Genomic DNA, 18,200 nt, shown 5'->3' on the forward strand with positions numbered 1-18,200 from the left:
GGCTTTGTTTTTAAATGTAAATAAGTGCTCATCTAGTTAACATATTTACTTAGAGTCAAGTAAAGAGGGTGGGACATACCATTACTATTCTAGTCCAGCAGGAAGTCTGTTCCTGTTTAGAAGGATAGACTGAATTTAAAAAGACCAGGTATTGATAGGATCTCATCTCATTGCCCTCATTATCCACTCACTCTTAGCTGTGCCTTCCCATGCGTTCTGGCCCACTCCAGAGAATATCATCTTTATCCTCTGGATAGAACTTAGTTGTAGGATCCACTATTGAGAATTCCACTTTGGCACCTCTGAGGGTTTGGCATTGAAAATGTGCTATTCTGAAAAAAATTAGAAAAGGACCTGAGATTTAGAGACCTTTTTTTAGCTATGTGCATGCTTGCCAGTCAAAGAAAAAGTTAAAGGCCAGCAAAACCCTTGAAAATACTTTGCAAAGGGGGTGTCTTTTATGTTTGAACCAAAGATGTATAGAGTGCACTTTTGTTGATGTTGGAGGGGCTGTGCTAGGTATCATTTCAAAAAAGTGAGACCTTATTTGTGTAGACCTTTTATGCCTCATTTTAAGTTTAGCATTAGGTACAGATGAGTGGGGAAAGTTTTTTAAATGATTTATAGTGTTGGGGCACCTGGGTGGCTCTGTTGGTTAAGCATCTGACTCTTGGTTTCAGCTCAGGTCATGATTTTGTGGTTCGTGTGAGCTCCACATTGGGCTCTATGCTGGCAGCGGGGAGCCTGCTTGGGATCCTCTCTCTCCCTCTCTTTCCCTCCCCTACTCAACGCTCTCTCAAAATAAACAGACAAAAGCTTTGCAGTGTTATAATTTACCTTTGATTGAAATACAGCCTGATCCTTTGCCTGGCACAATAATGCTCATTATTGGCTGTATTAATCTTTGGCAGCAGTAAGAAATCCCTCTTCCTCAATCATATTCCCAAAAGTTTTTTTCTTTTTGCCATTAAACCTGCAGCTTTTTGACAGTGATGTCATTTGCTGCCATTTGAGGTAAACACAGCCATGAATCTATGAATTCAAGTGAACATAGTTTCACACCTCAGTGAAAAGTTTTCATGTAAGAAGTTTAAGGTGGAAAGAGGAAACAGTTTATGCTAAAAAATCCTTTAAAAAAGGCTTTAAGAAATTGGGATTTTGTATTTAGCCCATGACCTCGTGAACAGCTGAACAGTACTGTTAGGAATAAGAAGCAACAGTCCTAAAGTGGAGTTACTTGTGCTAAGCTCCACACCAGCCAAGATTTAATACCTCCCCAAACTGCAGTTTTGGCCTGTCCCAGGATTGTAATCATTAACTAGTGAATCTGGAATTACCTGGTTCAGTGTTTATGAGGTAATCCACCTAATAGATCCCCTCTGGCCCCCCTAGGAAGGTGACCTTGCCTGAAACCATCTACTCTTGAGATCTCCTTTTCCCACCCTCTTCTGTCTATAAAAGCCTTTCGTTTTGTGCAGCAATTCAGAGCGCCTGTTAGATGGAATGCTGCTAGATTCATTAATCGCTGAATTCAGTCAATTGGATCTTAAAATTTACTCAGTTGAAGCCTTTTTTAGAACAGTATTTTCTTTGTGCTCATGAAGAACAGGAATCTAGTTAGTCAGCACATGCTCACTTATTCCTTCTTGGAATTTTATCAGATATCTGTTCTTGTACATAGTGCTGAAGATGGCTTATTCTTGTCATAGGATAGGGAAGAAATGCCCGTTAAAAGGTGTAATTGAAATGGTGGGATAGGAGAAGGGCACCTAATAAGCCTGGCCGAATTAGGAAAGGCTTCCTGAAGTTGACCATAAAAGGACTAGCAGGAGCTGTGTGTAAAGGGGTTTGGTGGTCAAAGTTAGGGGAAGGAGCCTTCCAGACACTGCAGCGTGGGATGGTTGCAAGGCATGCAGTGTCTTGGGAGACCAGGTGAAGAGAAGCCTGGATTGGGAGTCATTATGTATACATTTTTTCTTCAATGAATTGGTGTAACAAAAGTAAAAAAAAATTAAGTCTCCCGCCTTTCCTTTCAGGAAGCCCTTGTGCATCTATCTATAACTTTCTTTTGTACAAACCTGAAAAGTATGTGCACTTACTCTGCACATAGCTTTTCTTTTGGGAGGAGCCCCAGGGACTGAGGCCGAGGTGAGAAAAGGGCTACCCTGGCTCCTGGACTCTCACACCAGCCCAAACCACTGGCCTGCTTTCTGTGAGCTTTCGGGCCTTAGACCCTCTAGGCACACAGTGGGGTCTCTGTGCCCTTGCTCCAGGTCAGGGTGAAGCCAAGCATTGCTGGAATCTGGCCTGCATCCTGGGCTAGGGAGTCTCTGATGAGCTCTGGGTGCTGTGCACCTGCTGGAGCCAACTATCAGAGGCTGGAGGTGTCTAATGGTACCACCATGGTACCACTCTACCAAGAGATGACAGAGATCATGTTATTGGCCTCTTACCAGTATCAGTGGGAGACGATAAGCAAATAGGAGCTTGATGGCAGTAACCAATGGCATACAGCAGTCCCTCCTTATCTGTGGTTTCAGTTACATGCAGGCAACTGCGGCCCAGAAGATGATCCTCCTCCTGACATAGCATCAGAAAATCAAACGGAGCCTAACACCATGTCATAATGCTTTAATCATTCACCTCACTTCATCTCCTCATGTGGGCATTTTATCTCACATCACAATGGTGAGTACAGTACAGTAAGCGATTTTGAAACCACATTCACCTTTTATTACAGTATGCTCTTGTAATTGTTCTACTTAGTTTTTGCTGTTAATCTTACTGTGCCAAATTTATAAACATCATAGGTAGGTGTGCATGTATGTATGTATAGGAAGAAACCTAGTATGTAGCACTCAGGACTGTCCTAGGTTTCAGGCCTCCATAGGACGTCTTGGAACATATCCAAACTGTATGGTGGGGCAGGGACAGAGGTGGACACCTGCATCTCTTCTGAAACAGCATGTTGTCAGGTAGCTAGGGAAGTAGGTACTCAGCTGCAGCCTACTAAGGTACAACTGGTATCTTTCTTCAGGACTTACAACTTAAAATACAAGGCAGTAAAGTTTACTCCAGGAGGGTAAATATATTTGTCCTATCTCTTACTCAATTGTTAAATTTGTGACTCTGGGGACACCTGGGTGACTCAGTTGGTTAAACATCCGACCCTTGATTTCCACTCAGGTCACGACCGGAGTTTCATGGGTTTGAGCCCCACGTCAAGCTCTGATTTGGTAGCGTGGAGCATGTTTGGGATTCTCTCCATCTCTCTTGCCCTTCCCCCACTCATGCTGTTCCTCTCAAAAAAATAAATTTGTGATTCTGGAAACATTGAAGATCTGAGGATGGGATTTCAAGACAACCTCCTTTTAAATCTCAAGTACAATTATCTTCACCAGTTACTTTTCAACTTGTAGTACTATGACTAAGAGCCCTTCCTTCCTATGTAAGCAGTCTTATTTAATTCTCTAACTACTCCATGAAGTACAGCCTATTATGGTTCCCATGATACATATGAAGAAAGGGACTTCCGGAGGTTCCCATACCTTGGCTCATGGAGCACACAATGAAAGCCAGGTGCAATTCCAAAGCTCAATTTCTTTCTCCTTTGAATCTTGCTATCAGCCGCTTCTCCTTAGGTCTGGGAACAGGCAAAGAATGCATGAATTGTTTCTCCACAATCCATTATAATTTATTTACCTAAACTGACCACAGGGAGTGAGACCAGTAAAAGAGCACTGAATGACAACTGGGACTGCAGTTTTTACGGTTACTTACTTGGGCCAGAGCAGTGGTTCTGTCACCTGGTAAATAAATCAAAGGTAAATTCTCAGGTCCTGTCCCTGATCTCTGGGATCACCAGCTGTGGCACTGGGGCTCAACAATCTCGCTGTTTAGAGATTCAGAACACTAGAGGGCAATTTCTCCACCCCTTAAGTGGATGTTTTGATTCTTGTTCTGCCTCACAAGGTTGTGGAAGATAACCCAATTAAATGATAAAGGTTCAGGACTCCCTTGAGTGTATTTTGCTATAGCTTGCTGGCAGTTCCATTCACTGCATTTTTAGACCATACACATTTCCCCACATTATTTCAGAAGAGAAATTGTAATGCAGTATACATCTCCCTTGGTCTGAGCCTCCAACTTTTTAAAAAGTTTAACGTTTATTTACTTTCGAGAGAGAGCGTGCATTTGAGAGTGAGCAGGGGAGGGTCAGAGAGATGGAGCCATAGAATCCAAAGCAGGCTCCAGGCAGCCCGGAGCCTCAAACTTCTAACTGCAGTATCAAGGGCTGCCATTATTTGACTTTCTCTTAGCAATGCATTATCCTAGATGGTTAACAGGACGATGTCCCTATGTTGGTAAGTGTTGGACCTTGGCTCTTCATAAACATCCTGGTGCTTAAAGCTACACCCAGCTCAATTATGTTAAAATCCCAGAGGTCGGGGTGGAGGTGGAGGGGAAGGGCTCAAATGTTTCAGTTTCCTAGGTAATTAGTGTAGCCAAGGTTGAGAAACAGTACCATATGCAGAAAAGACTTGATGTAATTTCACATACAGGATGATCTGCCACCACATTCCATCAGCACCCTCATGGGACATTGTTTCCTACAAGTATGAAACAATGGAGAAGGCATCAGAGCATTAGTGCTGCGGCACTGGAACTCCACTTGTGTGCATGCACATGCCTTCCCTATGGCAGACTTGGTCATAAAGAGAGGACTTTGGTCCAAGTTCTTGGGCAATTTTTAGACTACAGTTTCTGCCTCTCCAGGTTAACTATTTTTTTCTTTGATTTTTCTTATGGTATGTGAAATATGTTTAACTATTTTTAACTGTATAATTCAGTAGCATTACATTAGTAATATTCAACGCCTTTGTGCAACCATCCCTGTTTATCTGAAACTTTATCACAACCAATTAAGCACCAACCATTCCTCTTCCCCCTAGCCCTTGGTAACTGGTCTCAATTTGCCTAGATAGGTCATTTAAGCATACATCCACATACATTTGTATGCATACAATTTAACCTTTGTCAAACACACACACACCATCACATTTTGTGCGTTAATTGGTTATGGTTTGCTCCCCCTTTGGCTACTGTGACTTCTACAAACACTGGAAGCAAATATCTCACGTATACTAGTTATAGGCGTTTTGAGAAACTGTTCAACTTTCCAATACCAGATGCACCATTTTACGTTCTTACCAATGAGGTACAGATAATTTCAATGTTTTCACCCATTTTCATTTTGGATTAGTAGGTGTGAAGTGGTATCTCACTGTGGTCTTAATTTATTGTTGCCCTCATGACTGATGTTGAAATCCTCATATTTTTCTTAAGATGCTATATATTACAATACAGCGTTCTTTGTAGAAATTTAAGATTTGTTATGCTTTCCCGAGTACGTGGCATCATCATATCCAAACAGAAGGGTAGCTGTGTGGTACAGACTAAAACCAACAATGTAAGAAATGGCCTTAATTATGAATGTCACTATGACAAACACTGAAAAGTGTGGAAACTCCTTAAGTTTTAGTTTCTCCGTTTTAACTTCACTGTTCTCTGCGGGGAACTTAGATGTGGGCCATATCTGGGGAAATGTTTAACCTTTCAGATTACAGGAAATGCAGCAGAACCAGGATAAATGGGTAAGAACTTTCACATTCTCACACCAGTGTTTGTAAAGTTTTTAAAACCTCTTTTGGCTCATTACTTACCCCTCACCCACTTTCACTCCCCACCCTTAACATTTAACTGTAGTTAAGACCCCTCACCCACTTTCACTCCCCACCCTTAACATTTAACTGTAGTTAAGTACAATTTTCAATTACCCAGAACTAAGTTAAATGACAAATTACCTATCTTAGTGAAAAGCCAAGGCTTTTAATCTAGGGGAAAAAAAAGCCTGTAGTGACACACTGGAAATGCTTTGTAATCAGTATATTAAGGAGACATTCATACATTTCAAGAATTGCTTAATTCTGATATCCAGATTTAAGCTTGTGAACATGAGTTTTAAACATACAATTAAAGCTATTCATAATCTGCTATACTACCAACATCAAATTACAGTTACTTCAGAGCGTTAAGTTAAATGGTTTAAGTAAGCCTGTAGCATACCTACAAAACACCTTCCTAGCTCATACATGCAAATTCGCTTCTCTGTGTAAATGTCTCTTTACTCTAAGTTACCCTGCTCCCAAAGTCACTACTCTGAAGTTTATCATGGTCCAAAGAGAAGGAAAAAAAGGGTAACCAGGACTGATATATATATATATGTTTAAAAAAAAGATGGCACAGCAGAAGGGAATGCAATTCTCCAAGTGCAAGCCCTCAAACAGCAGATAAACCCCTTCTTTAGAAAAGTATCCTTTCCATCACGGATACCACAGGCCAAATTATACAGCATGCCATCTTCAACTAACAGCTGAGGCAAGAGAATAAATGCAGAAGCATCACAATGAATCCCACCTAACAGAACTACAGACCAACACCTCTCTACGAATTTAAGTTATTTTTCTGATTCCCAATTAAACACAAGTTTTAACTTCATAGCTTAACAATTAAGGGTCATACACTGAAGTCAATACATATACCTAGCATTTCAGTCTAAACTATTTCATGTACATAGAGCTGAAATCAATTACAAGGTAGGGTCTAAGAAATGCTAGGGGAGATTTTTTTAAAAGTAGTTTTTACAAGTATTAAACTTATCTTGCACACTGAAGTCATCATACATACAGGGCAAAGTCAGAGCTTTTATATATTTTATTCTTCATTTAACTTTTAAAACACTACTATATTGAATATTAAAACAAAAACAATAGCAAGTAGTGAGCTATGATTATAGTCCTTCACTTGTTCACTACTGCACATAGAATGCCAGCAGTGTTGTTCACTGGCCCCATTAAGAGGTTTGACACTGAACACCTCCCCTAGGGTGATGTTCATCATCCTCATATGCTTCTCCATTGAAATGGCGCCGTCTTTCCTGATTTGGATCAAAGTCCACCAGTTCTACCTGGTCCATTTCATCAGTCTCTTCTACTTCTTTCCTCTCAGGTAGGAGTTTTTCCAGCAAAGAGAGTTTATCAGGAGAGAGAAAGCCATTCTCAGGGAAGTTTACCTATAAAAAGAAATCTCCACTGTAAGTTCCAGTTTGATTTACTTAACCATTAGCTCCTTGGACATATTACTGTTGATGCGTTTTCCCCAGGAAAAACATGTGGAAACATTATCTTTTGGTGAATCTGCCAAAACACATGTTCTAAAAGGCACAACAGCATCTAGCTAGTAGCCTTAACTAGAATTTAAGGCACTAAACAACTTCATTTGAGTAAAATTGCACTGTGATAATTATGGTCCTATTCAGCCAGTATGAGAACCCACACTAATTCCTTATAACAGAATTTAAACAAAGCTATTGTTCCTACAAAAAAAAAAGCAGCTCTTTGCCCAAAAATGATTTTTAAATTAAAAAAAAGTTTATTTACTTTTGAAAGAGACAGACAGAGACAGAAGGAGTGAGGGAGGAGCAGAGAGGAAGACAGAATCTGAAGCAGGCTTCAGGCTCTGAGCTGTCAGCAGAGTCCAATATGAGGCTCAAACCAATGAACTGGAAGTTCATGACCTGAGCTGAAGTCGGACGCTTAACCAACTGAGCCACTCAGGCGCCCCCCGCCCTCCAGTATTTTTAATAAAAGCGGTTTTTGTTGGTCAAGGGCCAAGTTTAGATTGAAAATAATGGTTGGGGGTTGCTTTATGAACCATCCTGTTAACCAAGTACTGTAGTATTTTACCAAAAAGCCACAACAGTTCTTGGAAGTGGTTCTGCTGAACTAAATTTAAGATCCTAACTATAGCCTTGCATTAGAGCTCATTTCTTCCTCAACAAGGAAAAATGTACCTTACCATTCAGAAAAATAACTGTTATTTTAATAAGCTAATCATTGTTGCATATTCTTAGACTCCTTTATAACTTACCTTAAATTCAATGATTAGGCGTCCTTTTTCATATGGTCTACGATAAATTGGCATGCCTTCATTCAGCACACACTTGATATCTCCATGCTTGACAATCTGACCTAAAAACACAGAAGTCATGTTTTCTTAAATATAATCATATTTTTATTAAGTGGGGAAAATTACAGAGGTATGTCCTAGCTCATAAATAAATTCATGTGAAGCAATTCAATTATCTTTCAGTTTTTAAGGGCTTCCTCAAGTAACTCAATACCATACAATTTCAGCGCAGGTCACAGGAAAGACTTAATTGAACAAATAAAACATGCTTTCTCAGTGCCTATGCTAATTAGCAGCTGGCCCTGAAAAATACTGTAATACATCAACAAACTTCTCTGCATTATCATACCTGGGTGAGAGGTGATGACAATGGTTCTGTTGTCAAGAGTAGATATTGGCTTTTGGAAGCCGCACAGTGCTTCAACCAGCTGTATGTCCATACACATGAAAAGATCCTCTCCTCGCCTGAATCAACATAAATATAACATACATTCACTTCTTTCAAATCACCAGTGATTAAAAGTACCACAGCGCCTGGGTGGCTTAGTCGGTTAAGCGTCCCAACTTTCGCTTAGGTCGTGATCTCGCGGTTTGTGGGTTCAAGACCCACGTCAGGCTCTGTGCTGACTGCCAGCTCAGAGCCTGGAGCCTATTTCAGAGTCTGTGTCTCCCTCTCTCTCTGACCCTCCCCTGCTCACGCTGTCTCTCTCTCCAAGAAATAAATAAAAAATATTAAAAAAAAAATTTTTTTTTAAAGTACCACAGCAGGCAATTCTGTTTTCTTAACAGCAGTTCTCTTTCACAGAGATGTCCTTTCTTTCCCCATTCTCAAAACAGCTGTGATCTAGAAATAGCAAATATATGAACCCTGCCAACCACTTCCTGGGTAAGACTTTAGGATCCTTTCACACATTCTAGGCAGCCTCTACTACTTACCATCCCTGAGTTTTTTCATTACCTTATTTTAAATCTGGTTTCTCACATGGGGGAAAAAAGTTTTCCCACAACAGTGGGGCTTAAAAAAAGGCAGGTAAGGTATTAAGGAGGAAAGGACATAATAGTGTGAGACAGAAGGACTCCAAGCTGGGTCCCAGATTTAGGTTCTGTGTAAATAATGGGGATGACCAATTCCAAACAATACAAGAATTTTTTACTGGCATACATGAATTACTAATATAGTGCTTTGCATATTATGAACGCTTTTCCTATATTTTATACAGCCCGCTTCCTCCTTGTGCTTAGACTTTCTTTCCCAGTTCATATTAATAAAATATCTTTTTTATGAAGAGTACTCTCCAAAAATAAAAACTTGTAGACTCAGGGATGCCTGGGTTGCTTAAGCACCTGACTCTTGATTTCAGCTCAGGTCAGCAGTTCCCGAGTTTGAGCCCCACATCAGGCTCTGTGTGATAGTGCAGAGCCTGCTTAGGATTCTGTCTCCTTCTCTCTCAAAAATAAGCCTTGAAACTGAAGGGGCGCCTGGGTAGCTCAGTCGGTTAAGTGTCCCGACTTCGGCTTAGGTCATCATCTCACGGTTCGTGGGTTCGAGCCCCATGTCAGGCTCTGTGTTGACAGCTCAGAGCCTGGAGCCCGCTTCCGATTCTGTGTCTCCCTCTCTGACCCTCAAAAACAAAATAAAAAAACCCCTGAAAAAAAAAAAATAGTAAGATTCACCTCAAATGAAACTATCAAAATCCTGACTTTGGTAGCATTTCCCATTATTTAAGACACTTGTAGGAATTTTCTTTTTCACTAACTCAAAACCAGTTCCTTCAAATGTCATTTCCAACAGATTTACAGGAACGCTACTCTTGTCCAATGCTTTAAATTAGCAATGGCTATATATTTAACACATGAGTTCACTCTAAGATAATAAACTCAGTATTATTTCACAGCAACAATTTATATTCTAATTTAGTTTTCTATAGAGGTTCTACACAATTGTTTACAATTAAAAGCAACTCAACTTGTAACAAACTCTGGATTGAAAGGGGCAAAATTTAGGTTATTTCAAATTAACTGCTTAGACAAAGACGGTTTAGGAATGGGTTTCCCTAGTCCCTCTGTTTATATTCATACAAAACAACTCTTAAGTATATCCTTTAGGTGATAATTTACCTAAACTTACACCAAAATCAAAATCTCATCTTTGTTTGCAGCCTATTGAAACAATGGTTAACAACCTTTTAGGAAAGATGTCATATATAACCTACCTCTCCTGCTACGCTTTTCTGCACTATTTCCAAGAAATATTTTTAGAGTAATGAAAAGCAAATTTAAAAAAATGGGTTTTGTTACTTTGAGTAACTGATAAAAGTTTTTACCGAGTAAAAACAGCATGGTCCTTCTGATCTAAAACAATGATAATATCTCCTGGTTCCAGTCCAGGTTCTTGGTCTCCTTCACCATGGAATGTTATCTTCTGGCCATCTTTCATGCCTAAAAACAAAAAATTAGTTTCATACTCTTAACATCCAACTAAGGTCAAAATCTTTACTAAGAAATTGATGCATGTTTGTGCATGCATGAAAAAAAATGCTCAAATCTTTGTAGATGCTAAGTTTACCAAAATGACTAAGAATGCCCACATGATTCAGTCAGTCCGATTTCTTACTGAAGAAACCAATCATAGTGTAGAACACAAACCCTAGTTGCAAATTCATGTGAGGTTCCAAATCTCAGAGCTGCTCTTTACTACTAGAGCTGAATTACCCTGGGGAAGCAAGTTGCATAACATTCCAAAACAAATACCAACTTTCCCAGAGACCTACCTCATCAGGACTGTTTCGAGAATAAAAAAAGGCCCATGCTGCCAACCAAATCAGTTGATTGGCAAACATAACCATAAACATTAACTATAAATTTACTTATCCTGTCTCCTGAACCAATCACTGAGGGGACCCAAACAAGAACCACTTTACTTATGAAACATAGGAAATCCCTATATGTAGCCAAAACTGTAACTAATTCTTATGTATATACATCCATCAAACTATATCCAGCAGCTATCATCTCATGACCAATACTTCATGTATTAATTATATAGTACCTTCATCCATGTCCCCTCCCATTTTGAAACAAAATCTAGATACAACAATACTTGAGAATGTACTTCTAAAAAACTAAGAACTTAAACCACAATACCAGTATTACATAGAGAAAACTTAACAGTTTGTCTTTATTCGTGAGGCCAAGTTGCTGTCTTGTTACAATAGTGAGGCCAATCAACTTAGTTTTGCTGGATGTTCCACTACTATAAAAAGGCACGGATAAAAAGCAGCAAATATGGCTTCACTTACAACTAATGCCCTCCTGAAAACATACTATTGGTAGCAAAAAGGGATGTCCTATCAGAGCAAACAAATTCCAAACCTGACTACACATAGACCAATTGAGAGAGGAAAAGAATAAAAACAGTACCATGATTCACGCAAAAAGAATACAATTACAGAGGCTTAAGTTTATGCAGATTTATCGTAGTAATATGGAATGAGGTTCATATGATAGACAGTTCCATCAGTATGCACATTATGTAATAGTTTCATTTTAAATTAGCCATGTCTGAAAAACACTGTCACATATTAAGTTCTTACTCAGTTAATAAAACATGTTCATTAGTTTAGAAAAATTTCAAGGAAATAGGAGACCCCCAGAATTCTTCCCTTAAAACACCCCCCATCCTTAAAAGGCACATCCTGGAGTGCCGGGCTGGCTCAGTGAATGGAGCATATTACTCGATCTCCAAGTTGTGAAGTTCGATATTAAAAAAAAAAAAGAAAGAAAAAAAAAAAGAAAATCAAGCTTAGAACACTATTCAGTTATTTGCTGATGTCAGTGTTCTATTAAGGAAGGAGATCTCTGAAACATTCCCTACAAATACACAAAAACTTCAAAAAACTTGGATGAGAAAACATTCACTATGTAGCTAAAAGTTTATTTGGAAAATCATACATTACCTATTAAAGGTAATTTTTAACAATTATAAAATGTAGTATTAATAAACCTTGCACAGCATTTAATAATTCAAAGCAAGTAATTCAGAACTCACCTTTGTCAATATGAACTTCTAGAATCTTCTTTTCTCGAACTATCTTCCTTCCATTGCAGCTTTTACATCTATCTTTAGGACTGATCCTTTCCCCATGGCCCTGGCACTCCATGCACACAGACTGAATTTGCTGAACCATTCCAGGTCCTATCTGATGAATTCTTAATTGCAATCCAGTACCTCGGCAATTGGGACAACACTCTACTGCTCCTTTCTTTCCACCTCGGCCTTCACATTTGTCGCAAATCACATTCTTTTGCAGAACTAGTTTTCTTGTTGCACCATTATATAAATCTTCTAAGGTTACAGAGAGCTGATGCACAACATTTTTACCTAGAATAAAAGATAGTTAATTAAAAATCTAAGAGGTTACTTAGGTTTGTGTTCATTGCACTTCAAAAACAGTAAAGGGTAATGAAAGACTAGTCTCACAGGACACATCTGTTGAGCACCTACTGCATGCATAGAAGTTGGCCACATTATCACATATGACCCGCAAAACTGTGATGTAATTTCAGATGAAGAAAACTGGATGACATTAAATAATATGCCAAGGCCATTTTATAAACCAAGCCAATCAAAAACCTCAACTGGAAGATCACTTGGGAAACTGATGTTAAATAGGTTTCACAGTAAGTTAATCCAAACTGTATCTCTGTTCTAATATACTCTAAACCTTTCACTTAGTATGGTATTGAACATGGCCAATTTCTTCATTCAAAAATCCTTCAGCTCACTGAATTCCAACTTAGCAAAATTCACCAGGAAAGCAGACATATTTATTCAGTCTCTATAGAAGGCTATCAATATGCACTTCTTTCTGAAAAGTAGCCTATTTCCTTTTGGGGCAACAGTAGTTAAAAGACTATTTCTGATATAGTGCTGTTCAATAGACCTTCCTGCAATGATAAAAATGTTTTATATACATGATACCTAATACAATAGCCACTAATCACATGTGGTTACTTAGCACCTAAACACGGCTACTAAAGAAATTTTTGCTATATAAATATGTCCAATGGCTATAATGCAGTGCCATATCACACCTTAACATGTGATGTGGAAAGCAGAGATTGTATAAGGATACAAAGGCTACAGAGAAGTCACCTGCCAATAGTTAATAAGTTTCTAGCTAATGAGCCTTCCACAATGACTTTTATCCACCACAAATGAGTACTGACTTACACTTCAGTGAAAAAAGCTCCTTTGCTATTATCTTTAGAACATACCTAATGAGTATTTTTAGTTTCCAAAGAAGCATGATTAATTATTGTTTTCCTCCTAGGTCCATCTTTGGTTCAGTATCAATACAACTCCATGTAGTTCCTTCTGGCATGCTAAAAGCTGCCCTTTCTACTTTACCTTTATACATTTGAGACTACAGAAAAGGGGGGGGAACCCCACAAAACTCCTGAATGTGTTTATCCTCCAGTACCATGACCAAAAATCCTTTTATTAATCCAAACTGACTTTGCTAGTCAATTCCTTAAAAAAAAAAAAAAAAAACCACTTTTTTTTTTTATAAAAACTGCTGTTTTTCTGTGGGACAAATCATCCTAACTTATTGCTTAAGATCCTTAAACTACATTTTTGTTAAGTGTTAAGGATACATATTTTAATAACACTGAAGCATAATTAAACAGACTGTAAACGATTTGAAGGTAATAAACCTATATTCCATTCCTGACTGATGCCTTGCTATGCAGGAGCTTCAGGAAAATTTAAATTTCTGAAACTTAACTCATTTTGAATAAGGCCACATACCTCTTCCAATGGGCTGGGGAGTGTCAAATAGCTCTAAAAAGGGTTTTGAATATGATGTTCCTATACTCTATTCCTTTCATTAAGGGTTGATAACCTTCCTAACGTCATACATATTGGGAGAGCTTTACAAGCACTGGCTAGAACTTGACTGACTTAGCTATTTTTGGTTACATAAATCTCCATTTAAAAAAATACATCAAAGTGGCAGTTTGTCAGTTTGCAACTTTATACCAACATGTAAACAAGCATTTCAAATAGGTGATTTCTCAAGAATTTGCCTTCACAAAGGGCTACTTTAATTTGCTGATGTGGACTAAGTTGTTCTTACCTCTCCTTTCTCTTTGCATCCTTCCTCCTCCTCCAAAAAACATATCAAAGATGTCCATGGGGGAGCCAAAACCACCACCTGCTCCACCTTCTTTAATTGCCTGTTCTCCTCCTTTGTCATATAATTCCCTTTTCTTTGCATCAGAGAGCACTTCATAAGCTTGAGAAATCTGTTTAAACTGTTTAAGAAAAAGAAAATTTCCCTTAAAAACGTGTTGCAAAAGTCTCTCTTTGTATTACACATACTCATTGTCAGGTCGCAATGAAATACTATACACCTGGCAAAGAATTACACAGCTACATTTAAGACTGAGCACATTTAAAAAAAAAAAAAAAAAAAGAGGAGTACATCACTTGCCTTCTCTCCTTCATTTGGATTCTTGTCAGGGTGGTACTTCAAAGCCAATTTCCTGTAAGCCTTTTTCAATTCTTCCTGGGTGGCATTGGGTTTGACCCCCAAAACATCGTAGTAAGTAGTTTCTTTCACCATTTTCTACAGCCTGAAATAAAATCCAATTTTAACTGACTTTCAACTAGTAATTAGTAAAAATCAGACTTAAGGCAGAGAAATCTTCTCTTTCCCAAATTTGATAGAATGCTACCTTCTCTGAACTTCAGAGAAGGTAACAAATCCTTTGGTAATTCAGCGATGAATTCTTAATAGCAGCTAGTAATTTTTTAGGAAATAATTCACAGGACTTTATAGTAGCTGGTCCCCACTCTCCCACAGGAAAGCTCCATACTTAACGCCACTATTATCTGGATTCTTCCTGTTTCTCTTTCCCAGTACTGACAGCAGTAATCAAAAAGAGCACCAATAGGCTCAGTTCTTACGTTATTATCTTCCGGTAAATCGGATAAGCCATACACTCCCTAGATAAAAAACATTTGGACACGGGGGAGGAGGAAAAGGAGTGGTTTATGAAACTGATTAAAAGCGCCAGAAAGCAATCCCCCCCCCCACCCCGCAACCCTAAGGGTGTTTCTCAATCACAGAACTTATAGCATCTCTGCTTTGACCACGAACACCTCTCGCATTCACAAGCCAGCGTAGTTTCCATGTCTTTAGGTTGCCCCTTACATTAGGTGCAGACCGTTATGGTTTTATTCCTCCCACCTGGGACCAAAGGGGTGGGAGAACCCCAGCCAGCCCTCAACAAAGAGAAGGAGAGGAGACTGGAGATGCGACCGCAGCCTCCGCCCCGCTCCCTCCGCAGCCCCTGGCCCCCCTGGCTCCTTCCGCGCGTGCGCGAATTGTCGCCCACCTCCCCCCCGCCCCCCAGCAAGCCAGGGCGGAGGGGCCGCGGGGCCGCGGGGCCGCGCAGCGGGGGGGGAGGGGGGTAGAAAACCGAGGGCTCCAAGTCCTTAGGGACCTCAGGCTAAATACTGAGTGGAGAATGCTTCAGAAAACATCTCGGGCCCACTCACCGCGTGCTGAAGATTGCCGCGACACCACACCAGCCCTCCCCACAAGAGAATCGTGGATACAGGAACCGACAACCCTCCCGCCCACGCGGAGCCAACCGCCTCCGACCGCGGCTCCATCCGGCTCCCCCATGCCGACAACGGCACTGGCCTTGGGACGAGGGGAAGCGCGAGGGCTGAAACTCACCGGTGAGCGGGCCGAGGCCGGTGTGGGGGAGCGGGAAGCAGCGCGTTGCTGGGCGCAGCTCTGGCAGCCGCCGCTCCTCCGCTTTCCACCGAGCGTTCTGGAAAGTTCCGCCCGGCGCGCCGCAGCCGTCGTCTTTTGTAGCCGAGTCCAGGCGCGTCACTCGACGGAAGTCCCGCCCCTCTCACCGCTGCCACCGCCCCGCGGTTACCTGGGCAACGGCGCGGGGGCGCTCGGACTGGGAGGAGCTGTGCCGAAGGGCCTTGTGGGGGTGGGCGCAAGCCTAGGTTCCTGGTGCTCGTGGAACTTTCTGGAGTTCCTTCCTCCACCCTGTGGCCCCGCGAGCGCGGAAGTCTTAGGCGGGAGCGGGTGTTGCTCAGGAGCAGTGCAATTCCAGGCTAAGTCCGGATTCCCAAATCTGTGGGGCCGTCGCCGCCGCCTTGATGGCGGGGAGGGTTTGGGGACAGAGCCCCGTGCGGGAACTGAGTTCGGAACGGGAACAAAGCCCTGCCTTATCTCCTCCCCGCCAGCTCCTCTTTTTCCTTTTTGGGCGTCTCTGACTGGCTGTGTTCTTCAGCCTTGAGATTCTGGAAGCCCGCTAGGGAAGAAATGCCGAGCAAAGGGGCTTGGGTTTGCTCTGGGCAATCTCACAGGCCTTGGATCTTGCTCCTTTTCACGCATAGTCCGTGGCCTTGTAATCCACTAAATTGCAAGTGGGAGGAGTTCTTTATGAAAGTCCAAGCCCCTGTACACGAGTTATTTGCCTTGGCCCTTGTTGTGTCCTACACGTTGGACCCAGGGAACTGGTTGAAATGCCTTGGTGCGAACTTAGGGTCTTGGACTCCTGGCCTGGCATTCACCCCGTTTGGCTAGCGAGGGGCAGCAAGAGTGGCTAACATGGTTTTAAGTGTTTGACCTAAATTTTAAGCCCCACCAGTCTGTGAACTTGGATTTACGGTCTATAGAGTGAGTATATGCGTTTTCAAATGCTGGGACCAAAGGTGAAAAACCCGGTTCACGTTGTGTAACCCTTAGTGGGGAACCAGACATGTCAATGGACATAAAGGAACCACAAAATAGAGGTCAGCAGGGGAGAGACTCCTATATCAAATCTGGTGGAACTGAGTTTTAAAGGAGAACAACTTTCCCAGAAAAGGCAAAGCACAAGGGAAGGCCCAGAGGTGAAAGAATGTGATGCTTCTAGGAAATTGCAAGTAATTGGATACTGCCAGGGCTAAGGCTGCTGGTGGCAGGAGGCTAGGCTTAAGAGGTACTTGAACACCGTTTTGATACATCTTGCTAAGCTAAGAATTTTGAACTTTACTCTGGAGGCTTCATGATGGGTACCTTTTCAGACTCACACCAAGCTATCTGCAGTTTTCCCCCAAAATGCTTCACTTCTCTGCTTTTGCTCTGGCTGACAAGACTTTATTTATTTTATTCATTCATTCATTTATTTATTTATGTTTCTTTTTGAGAGACAGAGACAGCGTGATTGGCGGAGGGGCAGAGAGACAGAGACACAGAATTTGAAGCAGGCTCCAGACCTGCTATGCTCTGCTTTCAGCACAGAGCCCCACTCAGGGCTCAAACCCACAAACAGTGAGATCCTGATCTGAGCCGAAGTCTGATGCTTAACCTGCTGAGCCACCCAGGCGCCCCTGATGAGACCTAATCTTTGTAGTCTTAGACATTACTTTCTCAACTTACCACCTCTGGTGTACACTTTTTTTTACTTTAGCTGACACTTATTAAAAGCTTAATACTGCCAGGCAGAGCACTAGGGTTTGGTAATATAAAAATCATTCAAATCATGTTTCCTGCCTTCAAGGATCTCATCACACAAAAAAGGACGAATTGAATTATAAATGCCAGTAAAGGAAGAGTATTGAGGTGCCGAGTAGCGGAACCTTGCCCCATCCAGGTGGGTATCCCAGATCAAGAGAGCAGCAAGTATAAAAACAGGAGCAATTAATAGAGAACAGTAACAATAAATTTTGTTCATGTGTTTTGAGGTGTTATAGTTCTAAAATTCCAACTTTACCATAGTGTAAACTATGCGTTTGTGAATCTAACATTGGTTAAGCATATGAAATAAGTGGAATATATATCAAATCACTTTAACTGAGTTTCCCCAATAAATAGTACTGTGTCTAGTGTTTCTTAAGTATTACTGTATTTAGTGTTTCCTTTAGCCTCAGGAATCCAGTTGGAATTTCCACAACTTTTAGAAAGATGGAGGTCAACATAAGGCTATAAAATGTGATACAGAAAAACCCTTTTAAAACCTGCAAACGAAGTGAACTAAATTCTTTATTAAGAATAAAATAAGGGGCATAAAAGTTTTTTTTTTAATGTTTTTTAATGTTTTTTATTTATTTCTAGGAGAGAGAGAGAGAGAGAGAGAGACAGCATGAGCAGGGG

General features: G+C 40.8%; 1 protein-coding gene across 1 annotated transcript; it reads right to left on the reverse strand.

Moving 5' to 3' along the window:
* Positions 1-5,931: 5,931 nt before the first annotated feature.
* On the reverse strand, positions 5,932-15,870 carry DNAJA1 (DnaJ heat shock protein family (Hsp40) member A1). Its single transcript, XM_039247057.1, has 8 exons — positions 15,780-15,870; positions 14,526-14,667; positions 14,169-14,346; positions 12,077-12,409; positions 10,353-10,467; positions 8,378-8,493; positions 7,990-8,090; positions 5,932-7,132 (listed from the first exon to the last, which is right to left on the reverse strand). Exons 2-8 carry the CDS (start codon positions 14,655-14,657, stop codon positions 6,914-6,916), a joined length of 1,194 nt encoding a protein of 397 aa, XP_039102988.1. The 5' UTR covers positions 14,658-14,667; positions 15,780-15,870; the 3' UTR covers positions 5,932-6,913.
* Positions 15,871-18,200: the final 2,330 nt, after the last annotated feature.

This window comes from Hyaena hyaena, unplaced genomic scaffold (genome assembly GCF_003009895.1).
Source record: "Hyaena hyaena isolate Hyena2069 unplaced genomic scaffold, ASM300989v1 scaffold_289, whole genome shotgun sequence".
NCBI lineage: Eukaryota > Metazoa > Chordata > Mammalia > Carnivora > Hyaenidae > Hyaena > Hyaena hyaena.

What these genes read in the sequence shown, in the direction of transcription:
- DNAJA1 (XM_039247057.1), bottom strand. Translation starts at nt 14,657, where the DNA reads ATGGTGAAAGAAACTACTTACTACGATGTTTTGGGGGTCAAACCCAAT. An exon ending in GATGCAAAGAGAAAGGAGAG is followed by an intron (nt 12,410 to 14,168) that starts GTAAGAACAACT and finishes CTTTTATTCTAG; the next exon opens with GTAAAAATGTTGTGCATCAG. An exon ending in GCCTAATCATTGAATTTAAG is followed by an intron (nt 7,133 to 7,989) that starts GTAAGTTATAAA and finishes TTCTTTTTATAG; the next exon opens with GTAAACTTCCCTGAGAATGG.